Raw genomic sequence first — 18,494 nt, 5'->3', positions numbered from 1 at the left:
AGTTTCTGACTCTGTTTGTTATTCATGCCCAAAGCAAGAAGCAAGAACACTGAAACATATGAACAAGCCATGGCCAGCAGCACTGCCTTGCAGTTCAGAAGGGTGCATCTAACTGAGGAAAGGGGAGCCATGTCGTTTGGGGTCCTGGATGTAGTGGTATCTCTGCCACCAGGGTCATATCTTGTGCTGCCCATGTGAGGTCTGGCTGAAGCCCAGCTGCTCGCACACAAATTGTGGTCTTAATGATAGTCCACTGAGTTTGTGTATTGAGCATTTAAAAAAAGTTTTTATTACATGACTACATGTTTCCTCCAATGTAGAAAAGTAATCTTTGCCTTAATATTTTGACCAAGTAGGAAATTTACATCTTGGATATGTACACATTCAGAGAGAAATAACTTTTTTTATGTGTAGAATAAGCTCTCTGGGAAAAGAATACATTTTTAGCTTTGCCAACGGTTTATTTGGAAACAGGCAAGTACTTTTGTGATTGTTTTATAGAACCCTAATTGGACCATCCTTAAGCACCATAAATCAAACACATTAAATACTTGAAACCAGAAACAAACCTGAAGGTTTGGCCTAGATCTGGATTCACTGGGCCACATATACAGTGCTTTGTTGTTTCCTAGTGTAGTTACTGAAATAGGATGCCTTTAGAATGCAAGATTACTTTTGTAAGCTTTGAAAAGTGGCATTACTTAGAACACTTGACGCTGTGCACTCTTATCTTGAGAATCAGCTCTGACCACTGCATGGAAATGTCTCTTTGCCTTCTAACAAGTTCTCTGCTCCATTGAGTGTTGTCTTACACTCAGCACAGTCTTCTGCGTGGGGGCAGTTCTAGCTCAATGTGATCATATTAGAGATGAGGACTTTGGGATGTAAGTAGGTTCAGAAGAAGTCATGAGGGTAGAGTCCTCATGATGGGATTAGTGTCCTTGTAAGAAGGGCCAGAGAGCTAGCTGCAAACCAGGGAGAGGGTCCTCATCAGAACCTGTCTGAGCTGGCACTCTGAGCTCAGACTTCCAGACTCCATGAAATGTGAGAAATAAATGTTGTTTAAGCTGCGCAGTCTGTGGTGTTTGTTACAGCAGCCCGAGTTGACTGAGACACCCACTTTCACCACTGCTGTTCACTGTTATAGTGGAGTTCTAGTGAGTGCACTTAGACAAGAAACAGAAGTAAAAGGATCCACATTGGAAAGGAAGAAGAAAAACTATCTCCCATCGCAAATGACATGATCCTGTATATGGAAAATCCCTAAGGAATCCACAAGAAAACTGCTAGAGCTGATAAATTCAGCAGAGTTGCGGGCTCCTGATCAACACAAAAATCAGTTATGTTTCTGTACCTCTGCAGATTGTTATCTGAAAGGAAATTCAGAAAGCAATTCTATTTACTATAGCATCGAAAAGAATGAAACGCCCAGGAATGAATTTAACCAATGAAGTTAAAGAATTATACATTGAAAACTGTGAATTGCTAAATAAAAGATAAAAAAAAAATCTAAGTATATGGAAATATATTTCATGTTCATCAACAGGAAGACTAAATATTAAGATGTCAGTACTACCCAAAGCGATCTACAGATTCAGTGCAGTCCCTGTCCGAATTCCAGTAGCCTTTTGCAGAAATAGAAACCTGATCCTCAGATTCATATGAAATTGAATATAAATATGAGTAGCCAAAACAATCTCGAAAAAGAACAATGAAGTCGGAGGGCTCGTGTTTCTCAGTTTTAAAAACTAACTACAAAATCGCAGTAATCAAAACAATGAGGTACTGGCCTGAAGATAGGCATATAGTCCAATGGAATAGATGAGAGTTCAGAAATACTTTCAAAACTTGCAAAAGTAATCTTGCGTTTTAAAGACATCCTATTCAATAACTACACTAGGAAACTCATACATCTGGCCAGTTGAGCTTTGAGAAGGGTGCCAAGTCCATTTCATGGGGAAAAGAATAGTCTCTTCCCCAAATGGTGCTGGGCCAACTAGGTTTCCACATGTGAAAGAATGAAGTTGGACCCCTATCTCACACCATGTATGAAAATTAACTAAAAGTGGATCGACCTACACTTTCCCAAGCATAAATTTGTTTCCAATATCAGAAAGGGGAATTAAAGTGAAAATTATTATAAAAGAGTAGAGTTCTCAGGGAATAATGCATTTTTTGTGTGTATTCACTCTACAGATATTTTTTTCACTCTACAGATATTTAAGCAAAAGTGACGTGACAGTGCTCTGCTTCAAGGCGCTGGAGATAGAATAGTGACCACCACCAAACTTGGTCCCAGCTTTAAAGGAACTTCTAGTCTAGAGGGGGAGTAGACATTAATAAAATAATTCCATTAATAGATTATAAAATTCCAGTTGTGATAGGTGGTGTGCAAGAAAGAGTATGTGCTATGAGGGCCTGTGCTTGGAGAAGACTTCCCGGAAGAGGGGAAGTTGGACTGAGACTAAGGATGAGTAGGAATTAACTGGGTCAAGACAGAACAGGAGAGCACAGTTAGCTCCGAAGGTGTTCGGGGTGTTTGGTTGTGTTTCCAGATGTGCACTTCACTTCCTCTTTTTTTCCTCACCTGTTGGCTACAGTGCAGAGTAGCTGTTTTCTGTCTGTATGTTCCATCTCTTTCCAGAGTGCATTAGAATATTGTTTAATAATTGGGCATTCACTGTGGTAGGAAGTATTTGAGTTTACTAGGGGTTAAATTGGTTTTAAGGTAAAAAATTCTGAGACAGTTAAGAGTTTTCCCTGTTTAAGTTTTTAAAGAAAATCTGTCTTATTTTTAACCTTCAATGATTAAATAATGACATTGTTAGGTGGCTACTTTTAGATTAAGTATGATAAATAATGCCTTCATAAATTATGCTTTTCAAATCTGTTTATATTTTGATTTAAAATAGGAAGTTTTTTTCCCTGTAATTTAAGACCTCATTTTGAATGGAAGTGATTTGAATGGCTTATGTAATTTCTGCCAAGGAATTAATATGGACTTTCTCTAAACCACTGTCATTTATAATCAAAATGCTTTTAACTTACATTGATGTTGGCATTAACAAGCACTGCTACATTGGTAGCATAGAAAGAAATTGCATTTAAACTTACTAGGAGCTCATTGATGCCTGAGGTTTTATAATGCTTTCTGTGGGCCATTTAACTGCTGGCAACTTTAATTTACATGATTCATAATACTAAAAATTTAAATTCACTCTTAATTGAAAAGTGAAGTTACTTAAATTCTTTAAATACTAACCTTTGGAAAAATATCTGAAAAATAAAGACACATATGATTTTAGTGGCCCGCTGCCAAAAAATTATCATTTACATAAATATCTCTTTCAGTAGAAGAGCTTAATGTATTGAGCTCAAAAGGTTAAAATCCAGCCTTCAATCTGGAAACCAGCAGTAGACTGTTGGCTTGTGAACAGCAGTATTGTTCATCATACTGAGAACACTGTTCACATTCAAGTTTAAGCAGAGCTGGCATTGAAATTCAGTTAATTTGTTTCATGTGACTTGTCAGCTGTGTGTTTTTATCTAAATCTTAGTAGCCTCTCTTCTTAGTATTTCATGTTAAACTCCTCAAACAGATGAACTACCTTTTTAACTGTTAAAAAATTTCTGAAATTTTGGCCACTTCCGCAAATGATTCTTTGTAACCATTCTCCAAGGTTTTCATATCATTTAAACCATATTAATAATCGGTTTGAATGCCATTCTAATCTATAAGAGTAATCCTATTTCGGAGGGCTTTTCCATTTTGTATATATGTGAGTGAGTCTGTTAGAGGGACTCCCTGAAATTCATGAAGACAAAATTGCTCTTCTTATCTTCTCACCAGCATGCTCTTCTCTTCTTGTTTGCTAATTTTGTTCTCTGGATTTTCCCTCAGATGGCTTTTAATATTTGGCTACCAGCCAGGATTGGGTCTGAGCAGTGAAGAAATAGAGAATAAGACCTTTTTAGAAAAAGGAAAAACCTGTACTAACTTTTTTCTACTTTATGTAATTTATTTAAAAATTATTGTTTATTTCTTCTCTTCTTTGCAAAGGGAAGAACTGTGGTATCCCATAATAAGCACGGAGTCAGAACCAGTCAGCTTGTCTTGTGTGCTTGCATGGCTCTAGGCAGGCTGCCTCGTTTGTGTGAGGCTCACTCTCCTCGTGGGTAAAATGGTAACTCATTTAATTTGCACAGAGCGGTCTTACCAACATGTGAGTGCCTAGGATATATTGCTCTCCTTCCCGTTTCCTAGCTCCAGTCCTGCCTTTGGCCAAAGGCTGACCTCACACTTGTTATCTTAGTAATTTTGTAGTGTATGTACCAGTTTTTTTTTTCTTAAGAAAATTTTTATTGAAAACAAGATGTATAATGTGTTATTTATTTTCATATATAAATTTTAAGGTACATGTGGAATTTTCCTTTCTGATACTGACAGTAATGACCTTTTTTCATTTGTTTCTTGTTTGAAGAATATCAAAGAATATTCCAACAACTAAAGATGTTGAGCCACTGCTAGAAATAGATGGAGATATAAGAAACTTTGAAGTGTTTTTGTCTTCAAGGACCCCAGTTCTTGTGGCTCGAGATGTAAAAACCTTTTTGCCATGTACTGTCAACCTAGACCCCAAGCTACGGGAAATTATTGCAGGTGGGTAGTAGTAGTAAATGTGATTTGTCTTCTCTGGTCTTCAAGATGTTTCTCATTTCTAACTTAGCTATGTGAGTTTGTCTTGCTCCATGAAAAACCAAGAAGTACTGAACCAAGCACTACACAGGACAGTTAATGAAACGGAGGATTAGGAATCTTGACCTCCTTTAGAGACTGCTAAGAAAATGTCACTTGTAAAACCACCTTATCGTAATGTTTCTCAACCCACATACCTGACTTCTTTGCAATCAGATTCCTTTTAAGAAACAGTCATCACTGTAAGATGTCAGTCCATTATAATTTTTCTGTGACTAATCTTAATAGGGGTCTCTATCTGAAAGGGCACAGATATCCTTATATTACTTGATAAATTTTAACTTAAACTTGTGGACTGGAACTTAAGGATGGTGACATTAAAGTTCTGGAATCATTTCATTTGTTCTTGAACCACCGCTGTATGCGCACGCACACACACACACAACCGTTCCTGAAACACATTATCTTCCGTGTGGCACTGCTGACCTGCCGTTGAGTTTCCTGAGAGTTATGAAGAGAGAGCTTCAGTCTACTTCTGCTTTCTTTTTTAGGTACCAGTTATAAGGCTGATATCAAGGTGTATTTTGTGGCTATGGAATTGTTTGGTTTGTTCAGAGAAGGATAAATCATACAGTTTGCACACCCACAGTTTAGCAATCACCGTATTTATTAGTATTAGACCACCGTGAGTTATTAGTAGTTATTCATAACTATTAGTTAATAATAGTTATGAATAATAACACCTTATGGATCATAACCACTGTTAGAATAGCACAAATACCTTAAATAGTTAGAGAAAAAATATTATTGTTCTGGTAACTGAAGTGAAGAATCCAGATGTTGGTGACTTTTCAAATGGTGAGAAAAGCTTTTATGCAAAGTAGTTGAGTTTTTTCTCACTAGAATGTCTATGAACAAGATTTTTATGAGTCAGGATTTCCTGTCTCCTTTAAGTCAGTTGGAATCCTTGGCAAGAGTGGGAAAAAAAGCATGTTTCTATTTGATAACTAAAGGAGGATATGATAGCTGGACTGATGACTGAAGTCCTCTTTTCTTTTGTCTTCTGGGGTACCGTTTAATCTTTCAGATGTTCGCGCTGCGAGAGACCAGATTAATATTGGGGGGCTCGCGTATCCTCCACTGCCTCTTCACGAAGCTCCACCCAGACCCCCGTCAGGCTACAGCCAGCCCCCATCTGTCTGCTCTTCTTCCACTTCCTTCAATGGACCGTTTGGAGGTGGGGTCGTGTCACCACAGCCTCACAGCAGCTATTACAGTGGGATGACAGGACCTCAGCATCCGTTCTACAACAGGGTAAGGAAGTGCGAGGAATCTTTCATTCTAAGAATTTGTTCGGGGGAAATACCAGAAGTTTTCTGCTGTGGAGTCTGTTATTGTTTTGAAACTGCACATTAGCGTTAAAATAGGAAAAATGTTAAGTTTGAATTTAAAATACATGATTTTGTGCAAAAATAATGAATACTGTTATGCTGAAAAAAATACATGATTTTTTTAAAAATAAAAAGAACTTTTAACTTTAATGGGGTCTAGATCTCAGCTGAGTCTCGAATGTTAGAGACGCTTTTTGCTTTTTTAAGGAAGTGAACTCCACGGGTCATCAGTGACTGTCCTGGGCCACAAAGGGAGCTGTTTCTCTATTTGTTCATAAACAGTGTTCCATTTGTTATATTTTGCATAATTATATTGGCATTTAGAACAATGATTTAACTTCAAACTTAAATTTCCACTGTATTCAGTAAATCTATTTAATATGTGTTACAGCTTTTAAATGTGAGATTATGATAGAAGATACCACTTGTAGGATTCAGATGTTACTGCCAAGTAATAGCACTGTAGCCATTTCTGGAGTTATATTTCAGGTTGTGTGCAGTCGTGCATAATTATTTACTTAGTATAAATGTGATCATTTTCTACTGTAAAAGGTGGAAGTACAGTGATCAGTAATATACAGACCCTATCAAGTTTAGTGGCCTGAGCTATACCCATCCTACTGATCTTAAGCACTACTATTTCCTACAGGATATTGGAGCATGAGCCCTAGTATTATACTTTCTGGAACGGTACGCTAAGGTCCATTACTGTTTCTTATTTTTGTTGTCTCCCTCTTTAGTCTAATTTGAGAAAAACGTAGGGGTTAGTGTTCACAAAAGCCAACTGCATGCCTAAGTAAATGTCACGCGAGCTAGACAGAAAGCAAAGTTTAGAGTAAATGTGGCAATGAAGAAATTCCAGAATTTAAATTAAATTTTCAGGTTTTGAAAAATGTTGGCCATATAAGTACAGTTGACCCTTGAACAACACAGGTTTGAGCTGTGTGGGTCCACTTTTACACAGCATTTTTAAAACAATTACAGTACAGTACTATAAATGTGTTTTCCTTATGCTTTTCTTAATATTTGCTGTTCTATAGCTTACTTTATTGTAAGAATACAGCATATAGTGCATAAACCCTATAAAATATGTGCATTTGACTGTTACTATTGTCGGTAAGGCTTCCCATCACCAGTAGGCCATTAGTAATTAAGTTTTTGGGAAGTCAAAAGTTATTTTGACAGATTTTCAACTACACAGTTTCGGGGGTGGGGGATGGTGGGGCTCAGAACTCCTCACCCCTGTGTTGTTCAAGCTCAACTGTAATTAGGGGCACTCTTCATAGAGGTCATATGAATGTTATTCTATTCTTTTATTCAGACAAGGAGAAAAAGGTGGAACAATAGCATTTTATAATGTATTCCATCCTTGTAAAATTTAACTGTGTGGTAGACAGTGTTGAAATGCAGGGTTTTATTTAGCAGTCTTAAAATCTGCTGTAATTTTACATAAAATGGCTCATTGATCGGTAGAGGACAGTTGAGGTTTTGAAACCAAAAAATTTATTTATTTTTTTAATTTACCATACCATCAGGCTGATGTGATGCTTTAAGAGTATTTTATCATTTTAAAAACACTTAACATTTTCTCATGTTTTTAGATCTAGTTATTTTTTTGTTCTAGTTATTTGAGGTTCTTAGTCTGAAAGTTAAAAGGGGAATAATTTTCTTAAATGGCAGCAGTAAAAAGGTATGGGAAGATGTTATTTCAGTGTAATGAAGCTTAATGAGTTTTAATCTTTATGTTTAGCACATATAATCTGATACCTCCTGTTTATGTGAAGTTGGCTACAAATAAATGCCGGAGTTATATATCTCGCTAAACAATGGATTCCCCATTAAAAAAATACACCTTATTTAGGAGATACACTCTAGGGCATAGGATATAAAGTAAGCTCTGGGAACTTAGAGTAATAGTATTCCTGGAATCCATGCTAGGGTATTCTCATATATATTAAGACTTTTTTTGACTTTCTTAAGGCTAATCTTTTTTTGAAAAGAATGGTATTAAGAGTCCATTTTGCTTAATTTTGTTGTTGTTGTTAAATAAATTGTGAGTTAATATTTGTAAGTCACTTAGGAACTGATACATGGTAAGCCCATAAAAATGTTAAGGAAAAACTCTTGTCAGACTGTAAGGTGTAAAACTTTAGTTGCTTAAAAAACCTTATATTAAATCAATAATATGAAAATTTAAATACTGGGTCTCAAATTTGGGTTTGATATCTTAGAGACTATAAGTAAGGCTCTTTTTCTTTTGTTTTGTCACTTGCATTATTAAAAATTTGGAGTTGTGTTTCATTGGTTAGTTTCATTTGATAAATCTCATCACACTTTGATTTCTGTAATTGTTTATCCCCTTCTTTTGTTACGTGTTTTTTCCATAGCCATTCTTTGCCCCCTACCTTTACACGCCAAGGTATTACCCTGGCAGCTCCCAACACCTCATCTCACGTCCATCAGTAAAAACGAATTTGCCCAGAGATCAGAGCAATGGCCTAGTAAGTATAAAAAAGGGTAACTAAAGTATTAATCTAATAAGACACACAGACAGCAGTAGAAGTTTGGTTATTTCCTTTCTGTAACAAAAGAATGCAACTTACTTTATAAATAGTCTTAAGACAGATAAGCTCTTACTAACATAAAATGTATTTTGTTTTCATTTCTGGCAAATGTCTATGGAAGGAAAATGACTAGCGGCCTCAGTGAATAAATGTTGAGCTGTTTACAACCAGAGTTTCTGGCTTAGAGTGCAGTGTCTTTTACCAAAACTCTAAAAACTAAACCTTTACATTTGCTAATTTCTAATATCTTTTTACAAAAATATACATACATGGTATCTGTGTGTGTGTGTGTGTGTGTGTATTTATATATATGTATGTATGTTAGCCCTATGGTATAAAAATTCGAGGGTATATTGGAAGAGCATTTTAATTTAAAGCAGAAATTAAATAGAATTAGGGAATTACTTAAACATATGATTGACTCTAATCCAAAACAAAATACATTGTAAAATAGTATGTGTTCCTGATGGTCAGCTTAGTTTAACAATTCACAAAAAGAAATTTCTTGTTAATATATTTTTATACATTAGAAGGTAAAAGCTATAGAACTTAAACTGTTATTTCAAATTTAAACATCACTAGGGGAGTCGACTCACAGCCAGGTTTCAGTGTCGACTGTGATCATGTCAGCATCATGTTCATTCGTCATCCTAGTTTGCCCCCCTCACCTTTCACCCACGCTCTTGTTTTGTGTTGTTAGGAGGTTATCAAGGAGGATGCTGCTGAGGGGCTTCCTTCACCCACAGACTCCTTGCGGGTAACGGAGTATCTTGTGGTGGGAACACGAGCCGGTCATCGCTTCTGCAGCCATAACAACTGTCCGAGTTGTGGTGACAGCAGTCCCCTAACTCTGCATCTGTGCTGTTGTGGCCGCTAGCGTAGAGTAGCTGATACTAATCCTTATAGTTCATGGATTAACTTAAAAGCTAATGTTTAACTTTACCCTTTATTTCCTCCAGTTTTTCCCCTTTTTCAATGACGTGGGATGGGCTCTTTTTTTATTGTCCAAGGGCAGGATTTTTCTAGCAGCCTTCAGGAGCAGTCAGTTGGTGGAATATGTTCCTTAGTGTTGAGCAATATTTTCACCTTTGATTATTTTTCTTAAGCCTACAGTTGGTACTGCACATGTGGAATACTTTTGAAAGTATCCAAAATCACCCTCAAGACCACAGAAGGACATTAGAAGCTCGGTGGTGTAGACCAGAATGCATCTGTAGTGAGGCAGTCCTAATCTGGGTGTCCACAGTTTGTGAAACCCCAGTGTGAATGTAGTGCTATTTCTGTTGACCTGTATTTTTATTAAAATAAAATTGCTAGGTAAACAGAGGTAGTTTATTATGTAAAGGGAATTATTTAAACCTTTATGGGCCAACACCTTAAAGTGGAGTTTCTTAAAAAAAAAATTGTATGGGAAATCATTCCGTATATTTGTTATTCAGGACTTTGTATTTAATAAGAGATATGTTTAATGTGATGAGCCTTAAAATCTTCATTTACTCAATATGGAATTTAGGAACCCAGTTTGTATTTTACCTTCTTTTGATTTATTTGCAGAATGTTATGCCCATGTGGACATGATCAGTTTAATCTAGAGCTCTGCTAAAGTGTGGCTTGACAGAATTAACGTGGGGGAAATACTACATCCTGAGCTTATCCGTAACTTTGAACTTAAAACATGCATTTGGGTAGGCAGTAGTTTTTTAATTTTAATTTTCTTTGAGTTAATGTTAGTAAGAGAGGAAAGAGAACCATTTTGGTGTTTTCATTGAAGAGCTGATGATTCCTTTTAAGTCATTAACATTTCAGCTGAAGTGTTTGAGTGACTCCAATTACCCAGGAATAATAGACACAATAAACCATAATAATTCTATTTGGGTGTTGGGGGAATCTTTAATGCGTGGATCATTGCCACTATATGCAAGAATGACTTTTAGTTTAGTCAAAGAGCCCTTCATACATACATTCATGCATGTAATGCAATTCTCTAAGCTAAAATTCCTTAGCAAACTTTTGATGAAAATCAGATACTGTGAAGAATTTGATTGGTCTTAATGACACAGACATGCTAAAATAGTAGCTATTCCTATGCTTGAGTATATGGACAAACACTTGTAATTAGAAGATATCTGTAGTTTCTTTCAGGGACCAGTGAAGGAGCATTAAGCAAATTTGAAATGAGTTTTTGGGGAAGGGGAAATAATGCAATTCTTGTGATGTGCTTAGAAACCCAATAACAAAGGATAAAGGTGCTCTGCATATATTAGTGCCTTTGTTTAGTGAAATAACCGTACTATTTGCTCTCCTTTTAATATTAAGAGATAGTTTTGTGATTGGCTTAGTGAATAATAAATACTTACCAAGCTTTCTTTGCTTTTAAGAAATTAACAATGACAATAGCATGTAAAATTTGTTTGGTAGAAGACTAGTAAAAATAGACACTTAGTTCAAACCCAGATCAAAAGCAGTGGTGGAAATGTGAGGTATCTGTACTTGGAAACATTGTCTAGGATTTTTATAGCTGAACCAACACAGAAGTAGTTAATATAAAAATTATTTAACCCTTCGGGGCTCATATGGCTTTCCAGTCCTGTGGTAGAAAGTTTTGTATTTCTGAGATAATAGGATTCTGGGTCAGGTCTGTTTGCTCATTCAGCTGTCCCCCCATATGCAACAGCTGATGATAAGAGCTGCTTATAGATAAGTCAGGAGCTACACGAACGCTTTTGGATAAATTGTCATTACAGACACAAAGTAATGAGTAAAAATAAATAAACTATACCACCAATAAGAGGAAGACCATAACGAGTTAACCAACTGTTATTTTCAACATAAGTGGTCCCATCTTTTTTTTACCACAGGGAATTCTGATAAACCTTTAAAAAGTAGATTCTAATGAAACAGTGGGGTTTTCTCACATTAAGGAACATTGTCATGAGTATAGCTTGTGAAGGCCAGCCAAGGACTTCCAGATAAGTTATAGGTATGTCTGGGTGTTTCACAACAGTGAAGAGGTAAAATACAAGACTCTATGCTAACTTTAAAAAACAATTTTATGTAGAGAAGATACATGCCAAATCTTATAAAACTGGGGAGGAAGATTAACACTGGACCCAAGATATGTTCCCTAGAAATCAGAGCTCGAATGGACTGTGGTTTTCAAACTTTTAAAGCAGAGAAGTTTTTTTTCAGAAATGAAATACTAATTAGAACTCTAGTTCATAAAACCAGTAAAAGTGCAGGTGTGGCCCCCACCCTGGACTTGCCTTCCCTTTTGAGGGGCCGCAGGAGCACTAGGACCCATGGCCTCATTCAGCTCCACAGTGCAGAACTTTCAGGACTGGGTCTGAGAGACTTGTCTGAGGTGCATAGGAGGGGAGTGCCCGATGTGGGGCCGGAGCCACATGCCCGTGTCACAGCCCATTCCTCAGACCGTGCTGCTTTCTTCGCCTCTGTTAACACTCAGCATGCCTTAGCCAGGTGTTCGATCTGAAGTCCCATAGACCCTACCCTGGTGGCTAGCGCTTTGCCTTGGACAAATTACTTAACCTCCTCGATGCCCATCTTCCTCATCTGGAAAAAGCAGACCTACCACATAGGTCTGATGTAAGGATTACTCAACCTTAGGACACTTTCAAGACTTAATTATTATTATTACTACACCAAGGCCAAATTTTATGGAGCTTTAAAGACTCGAACTAAAAGCGTTTCATGTTAAATTACCTGTCTCGGTAGTAGGAGTAGTGTACAGATACACCAGTCAGTGTAGGTTAACTCTGCCTTTCATCTGCTGATGCTTCTGTTGGTTTGCTTTCTTAGAATTTAGAAGGATTTCTGGGCTATTTGAGTGCTCCAAATACTTTAAAGTTGTGACTGCTTTCCAGGGAATGTACGTGGTGCCTGTGCTTTCTTTCAGTCCAGGTCCTGCTAGAAATAATGGCATCCGAGCATCTGTGACCATGAAGGGGAGGACCAGTGGGGAGGGCTTCTCTCAGGCCGGGGAGCCTCCGTGGCATTCTGGTATGGTCTTTCAGAGTTGCTCTTAGCAGTACTGGAGTCGGTTTTTATCTAAGGTCTGCTGCTCATGGTGGAAACCGTATTTCACTGAAAAGCAGTCCTTCAAAAGCAGGAACGATACAGCATTTCTTTCCTTCTTATCCTTCCTTGAATTACTTAGCGCTGAGTTCTACAGGTCCCTGTGTGATCGCTTACTGGCTCAAAAGATCTGTTGAGTGTCTACCGGGCACCATCCTGGTGGCACACAGCAGTGGACAACACTGATGAAACTCTTGCCCTCATCGAGCCTTTGGGTTCAGAGGCTGCCAAGGGAATTCTCTGGGCTCCGAAGTCAGTCATCCTCAGGCTTCTGTGCCACGGATTTACTTGATACCTTCAGGCAGCTGTATTTAGATCACTTACATACCACACTGAAAAGTCATGAAAAATTGGGGCGCCTGGGTGGCTTAGTCGGTTAAGTGTCTGCCTTCGGCTCAGGTCCTGATCTCAGGGTCCTGGGATTGAGCCCCACATTGGGCTCTCTGCTCAGCAGGGAGCCTGCTTCTCCTTCTGCCTGCTGCTCCCCCTGCTTGTGCTCTCTCTCTCTGGCAAATAAGTAAATAAAATCTTTAAAGAATTAATTAATTTTTTAAAAAGGCATGAAAAGAATTAGTACTCAGTATTATTGTGAAGAACTTCAGAAGTGCAAAGGCAGAATTAATGACAGTATCCTTATTTCCCGCATGCCGTTAGGGATCAATGAAAATTGATGAATTAATAAAGGTATTAAAAATGAAGGCCTTGGTTTTCATGAAACTGGATGCAGTTGGCAGAGTAGCTATAAGTAAGCAAAAAGAAGAAGAAAAAGTAAAGTAAAAAAAGATGGGGCTGAACTGTAGATAATTTTTATTTCCACCACTGGCTTAGAACTTTTAACCTGTTTGCAAACAAATGTATATCCAAATCAAGCTGTTTCTCATTGTTCAGGAGCAGAGTTGGACGAGAAAGTTAAAGATGCCTTGGGTAAGAAATGGGCTCGTTCTAGGTTTTGTTCAGGGTGTAGGATTCGGACACACACTCGCGGCCTCCTCTCAGTGGCTTTTCTCAGCGTCATTCACACTTTCTAAAGTATATTAGAAATGTGTTTTTATTATTCTGTTTCAGTATGGAAAAGTATTAACTTATTTTTACTTCCATGATATAGTGAAAAATTGTGTGCACTTTGGGCTTGAAAGTCTTTGTGCCAGCCTCAAACTCAAGAAAACTTTTCTCCCTAAGCAATTAATAAACTTTCACAAAATTGATGGAGAGATTTCCACAGAAATATATTGCAGTAACGAGATCATAGACATCCTAGAGTACAATTAGAAGTTAAAAAATAACAATCACATTCATTGCAGTTTTAGTACTTTTTTTTTTAAGATTGCCCTAAAAGGTAGGTTAAGCCTCGTCTGTTAACTTTGACCTCATTATTATTTCTCATGTAATTTGAAGAATAAGTTATATTTTCTAACTAGGTTGACAATAGCTTTTTTTGTGTTTCTAGTATCTTAGACTAAGCTGGCATTTCATTAGGACTCCTTTTTGATATTTTTTTCAAGTCTTCACAAATATATAGAGAGATACATGGTAACTTTCCGCAAATCCTATTTATGAGGTAAATTAGAAAGCAAGGTTTCCATTAGGTACAGCAGATACTGAGTAGGTCAGAAGGAGAACATCTGACATTAGGCTAGCAAACAGCAAAGCCCCGTCCTTTACTGAAACTATAACTCATGGAACACTGCATCAAAAACTGATGTACTGTATGGTGACTTACATAACAATAAGAAAATAAAATAAAAATAGTCGTATTGATTAAAAAACCCAATATTGGAAACTAATTTTGAATCAATATTGTCAGTCCTCTGTAGATTAACTGTTTAACAGTTTTTGCCACCAGCCTAATGGGTACCTAATTCCGTGCCTAATGGGTACAGAAAAATGGCATCTGCTTTGAATTGGAGCTTTTTAAAAATCTCCATCACTAAAATTAGTTATGTTAATCATGGTATGCAGATATTTTTCGCCGATATAGCATAAAGCCATAAGGCTGTTAAGGCCTTTCTTTTCAGATGGTGTTTTAATGTATCTCTCATGTGCCAAATGCCCAATGAAACAAAACCCAAGTGTGAAAAGTATGTTTCTGAGCATTAAGTGTAGGGTGGCTAGATAACAGTTCATTTTATGAAGTGATCATGTGAATTCCAAGTGCTTGTATTCTTATTAAATTGGTTAACTTTAGCTGTAGTGTTTTAATCAGAATATTTAAATGTTAATTTTATGTTGGTATGTGGTAGAAAAACTGACTTTTAGAGCAAGTTTTATTTACTCCGTTTTCTTGTTGAATGTATGGCCCATGCGTCATTCGTGTAATGGGAAGACTATGAATTTTGAGAGTACAATGATAAAGTTACCGAGCACGTGTTAATGACATTAAACTACTCTGTGTGTGTGTGTGTGTGCGCACGTGCACGGCTGCGTGTGTTCCTTGCCCTGTGCTGCTGCAGAAGTGGTGTTCAAAGCTACGGAAAGTCTGAGGAGTGACAAGCGTGGTGCCTGTGTTTATTATATGTGCCTGTTTGATGTTTTACTTAAGCTCGTTTCCTTCATTCTGTTTTATTCCTTCCTTAAAGCCGTGTGACTCTGGGTTTAACAAACAAAGACAGGTACAGAAATTTTCAGTGAAATCTTACTCACTTTTCTTATTAGACTATTAGAAGCAATCATTGGCACTTTCATGCTGGGCTGTTGATAAAATCTGTGCTTATTTCAGTGCCTTGGGTTTATTTTAATAGCTGCTTTCAGCCTTTGCATGGCATGCATTCTGGCTAACCAATTCTAAGCTTATTTCATAAATTTACCAAAATGGTAATGTTTCAGAGTGTAGTTATAATCTACTTACAATATAAAATAATACACTTACATCAAGGTAATTCTAGTCTGTTTTGTTATTTTTGCTTTTTCCTGAAGAAATTCTGATTTGTATGCATTTTGAAGTTTATATTTAACAGTTTAAACAAACTAACATCTTCTGTATTCAAATATCTGCATTAGAAATTTTTTAAAAATAAATTGTGTTATTTGCTGAGATGATCTGTTCTAGACTTAGAGCAGGTATATTTCAAGTAAGAATGCATGATAAACTTGAATGTATTACCAGTCTTTGTATTGTCAAAGTAATATAATTGGTTTTCTAGTAATTTACCTGTTGAATTATTAAGTATGCTTTTTTTTCTTATCATTTTTTTATTCTTTCACCTTCCTTTGATGAGATTTCCACCCAAAAATCATTATTTTGGTTACTGAGATTGATTTGGTTTCAGAATAGTTGTATTATATGTGATTACTTGAGGAAAGACCTGGCAGATAATTACCAGTTCTCCTACTCAAAGAAGCATATTATAACATATTTTAATTTATTGATAATTTACTCTTTATCTTGATATAGCCCTACTTAAATCTAATCAAGAGTCAGATGATAGCTTTGATGGAATTACAGGGATCTTATGTTCCTGTTTGTCTGTCTTATAAAACTTTAAGTCATTCAGGGAATATATATTTTCTACATAATCCCCAACAATAAGTTGTGGGGTTTTTTTTTTTTGAGAAGTTATGTTTTCAAATAATTGATAAAGTACAAGTGTTTTAAAGTTATATGGAGCTTTCTCTTTCGAAGGACGAGAGTAGTATCAGTCAGCAGGTCTCTCTTGCTGAGTTCCCAGATTCCCTGTGGAAATAAGATACTCTAAAAGTTTACATTTCTCCTAAGCTGGCAGAGTTAATTTATTCTACGCCTATTATACTTTTCCTTTTCAGAGCTGTCAGAAATAGAGTTTTGGGGGGATTTAAAAAAAAAAAAAACTTTAAAATAATTTTAGACTTAGAAAAGTTACGAAAATAGTACTCTCTTGATGTTAACATCTTTCATAACTAGTATACTGTTCAAGAGCAGAAATTAAAGTGGTATGATTATGTTGACTAACTATAGATTTTACTTGAATTTCACCCTTTTTTTCCACTAATGTAATTTTTCTGATCCAAGATCCAATCCAGTTGTGTTTGGTGCTAATTACTTCTTAGAGTTCTCTGGTCTGTGACAATCCCTTGCTCCTTCCTTGTCTTTCGTGACCTTAATTACCACTCTTGAAGGATACTGGTCAGGCGTTTTGCAGACTGTTCCTCTACTTGGGTTTGTCTTCTGGAGGTTACATTACCTCTCATAAGAGACCCACAGGAATGATGGGATGCCCTTCTCCGCACGTCCTTATTAGTGCTGGGCCGCTTCTTGCCGCTGGTAATGCTGACCTTAATCACTTGGTTAAGGTGGCATCTGCCAGATTTCAACACTGTGAAGTTTTACTTTCTCCTTTGTAATGAATAAATATCTTGAGAGCGATACTTTGACACTCTGCAAATAACCTGTTTCTGCTTATACTTTTACGCATTAATTTCAGTACACGTTGTGGTATCTTATGTACAACCGCTATGACTGTGGTGGTTTCTTCATGGTAATTTTCTGTTTCCTTCCACATTTATTAATCCAACTCTATAAGGAAAAGCTGTCTTTCATTCTTCATTTATTCAATTATCTGTTTTCACTTATTCAGTTATTTCTTTACATCATTATGGACTCATTCTATATAGGATAAGTTATAATCCAGTATGATAATTATTTTGGTGATCAAACTGTTCATTTGTTGTTTTTGAATGAAGAATATCTTAAGTAGAAATGTATCTAGAGAGAAGAGACAGGTTGAGGAATAAGAATATTTGGAAGGCAGTATTAAAGATCATTTAAAAGATAAATATTATTCAGCAATACAAAGAATGAAGTGCTAGTACATGCTATCACATGGCTGAACCTTGACATTATCCTACATGAAGGAAGCCAGACATAAAATGTCACATGTTATATGGCTCCATTTATAGAAAATGTCCAGAACAGGCAAGTCTGGAGACAGAAAGATTCCCTAGTTGACAGGGGCTGGGAGTGGATGTTGGAGGGATGGAGAATGACTGCTAATGGAGACAGGCATTTCGTTTTAGGGATGTGAAAATGTCATAAAATGAATTGTGGTGATGGTTTTATAACTCTGCAAATATAGTAAAAACTATTGAATCATACACTTTAAAAGAGAGAATTGTAGGGTATGTGAATTATAACTCAATAAAGCTGTTGAAAGGAAGATAAAACAAGTTTGGTTATTAAAAATTCTTACAAAGGATTTTAAATTTCCATTGTAGATACTGCGGAATTATACCTTGAATATTGGCTATATCATTCAGGCAGAAAATCGAACTATGATTAGGGATATGAAAACTAAATTATGGAAATACTAATGTTTTGCTCTTAGTATTTTTGAAGCAGTGTAGCTTGGACCATATAATATATGGCATATTTAAAATTTATATTTCATTAAAAACAAACTATGATTAAAGATGTTTGGTACAGGATATTCCAAGTCATTAATTTCTATACTTTTCTGGGTCCATCTCATACTTGTGAACTTGCTGAGATTCCCGGTCATAAAATTGATGCTACAGTCCCTGTTCGATATGGTCCATTCCCTAGCTGCATCTATATGTAAGACTGATGTACATGCTGTATGTACTATTTGTGTATATATTTATTTGTCAGTTCTTAAGACAGTATCATTTATGCTTTCACATTACAAATAAAGTTTAACAACTGGCTTCTAGGCCATTTTGGGTGTGTTATGGTGTACTTTTGTCCTGTTAATGGTAAAAGATAGAAAATATAAATTTACACATCCTTGAGGATAGGATAAGTTTTACTTATTTTAAGAT

At 36.4% G+C, this 18,494-nt stretch overlaps 1 protein-coding gene across 15 annotated transcripts in view; it reads left to right on the top strand.

Moving 5' to 3' along the window:
- Nucleotides 1-18,494, top strand: part of KIDINS220 (kinase D interacting substrate 220) — a 99,443-nt gene that overhangs the window by 67,619 nt on the left and 13,330 nt on the right. For 4 of the 15 annotated variants that reach the window (XM_032866798.1, XM_032866788.1, XM_032866786.1 and 1 more), the window contains exons 23-28: nucleotides 4,482-4,660; nucleotides 5,784-6,010; nucleotides 8,475-8,588; nucleotides 9,352-9,408; nucleotides 13,632-13,667; nucleotides 15,320-15,352. In XM_032866798.1, the coding sequence (XP_032722689.1) occupies nucleotides 4,482-4,660; nucleotides 5,784-6,010; nucleotides 8,475-8,588; nucleotides 9,352-9,408; nucleotides 13,632-13,667; nucleotides 15,320-15,352 (646 nt within the window). The remainder of the gene's footprint in view (nucleotides 1-4,481; nucleotides 4,661-5,783; nucleotides 6,011-8,474; nucleotides 8,589-9,351; nucleotides 9,409-13,631; nucleotides 13,668-15,319; nucleotides 15,353-18,494) is intronic. The other 11 variants (XM_032866799.1, XM_032866792.1, XM_032866797.1 and 8 more) reach the window with 5 other exon arrangements.

Source organism: Lontra canadensis, unplaced genomic scaffold, assembly GCF_010015895.1.
Source record: "Lontra canadensis isolate GAN:19392208 unplaced genomic scaffold, GSC_riverotter_1.0 scaffold32, whole genome shotgun sequence".
Lineage (NCBI taxonomy): Eukaryota > Metazoa > Chordata > Mammalia > Carnivora > Mustelidae > Lontra > Lontra canadensis.
This window is presented reverse-complemented; position numbering and strand designations above follow the sequence as displayed.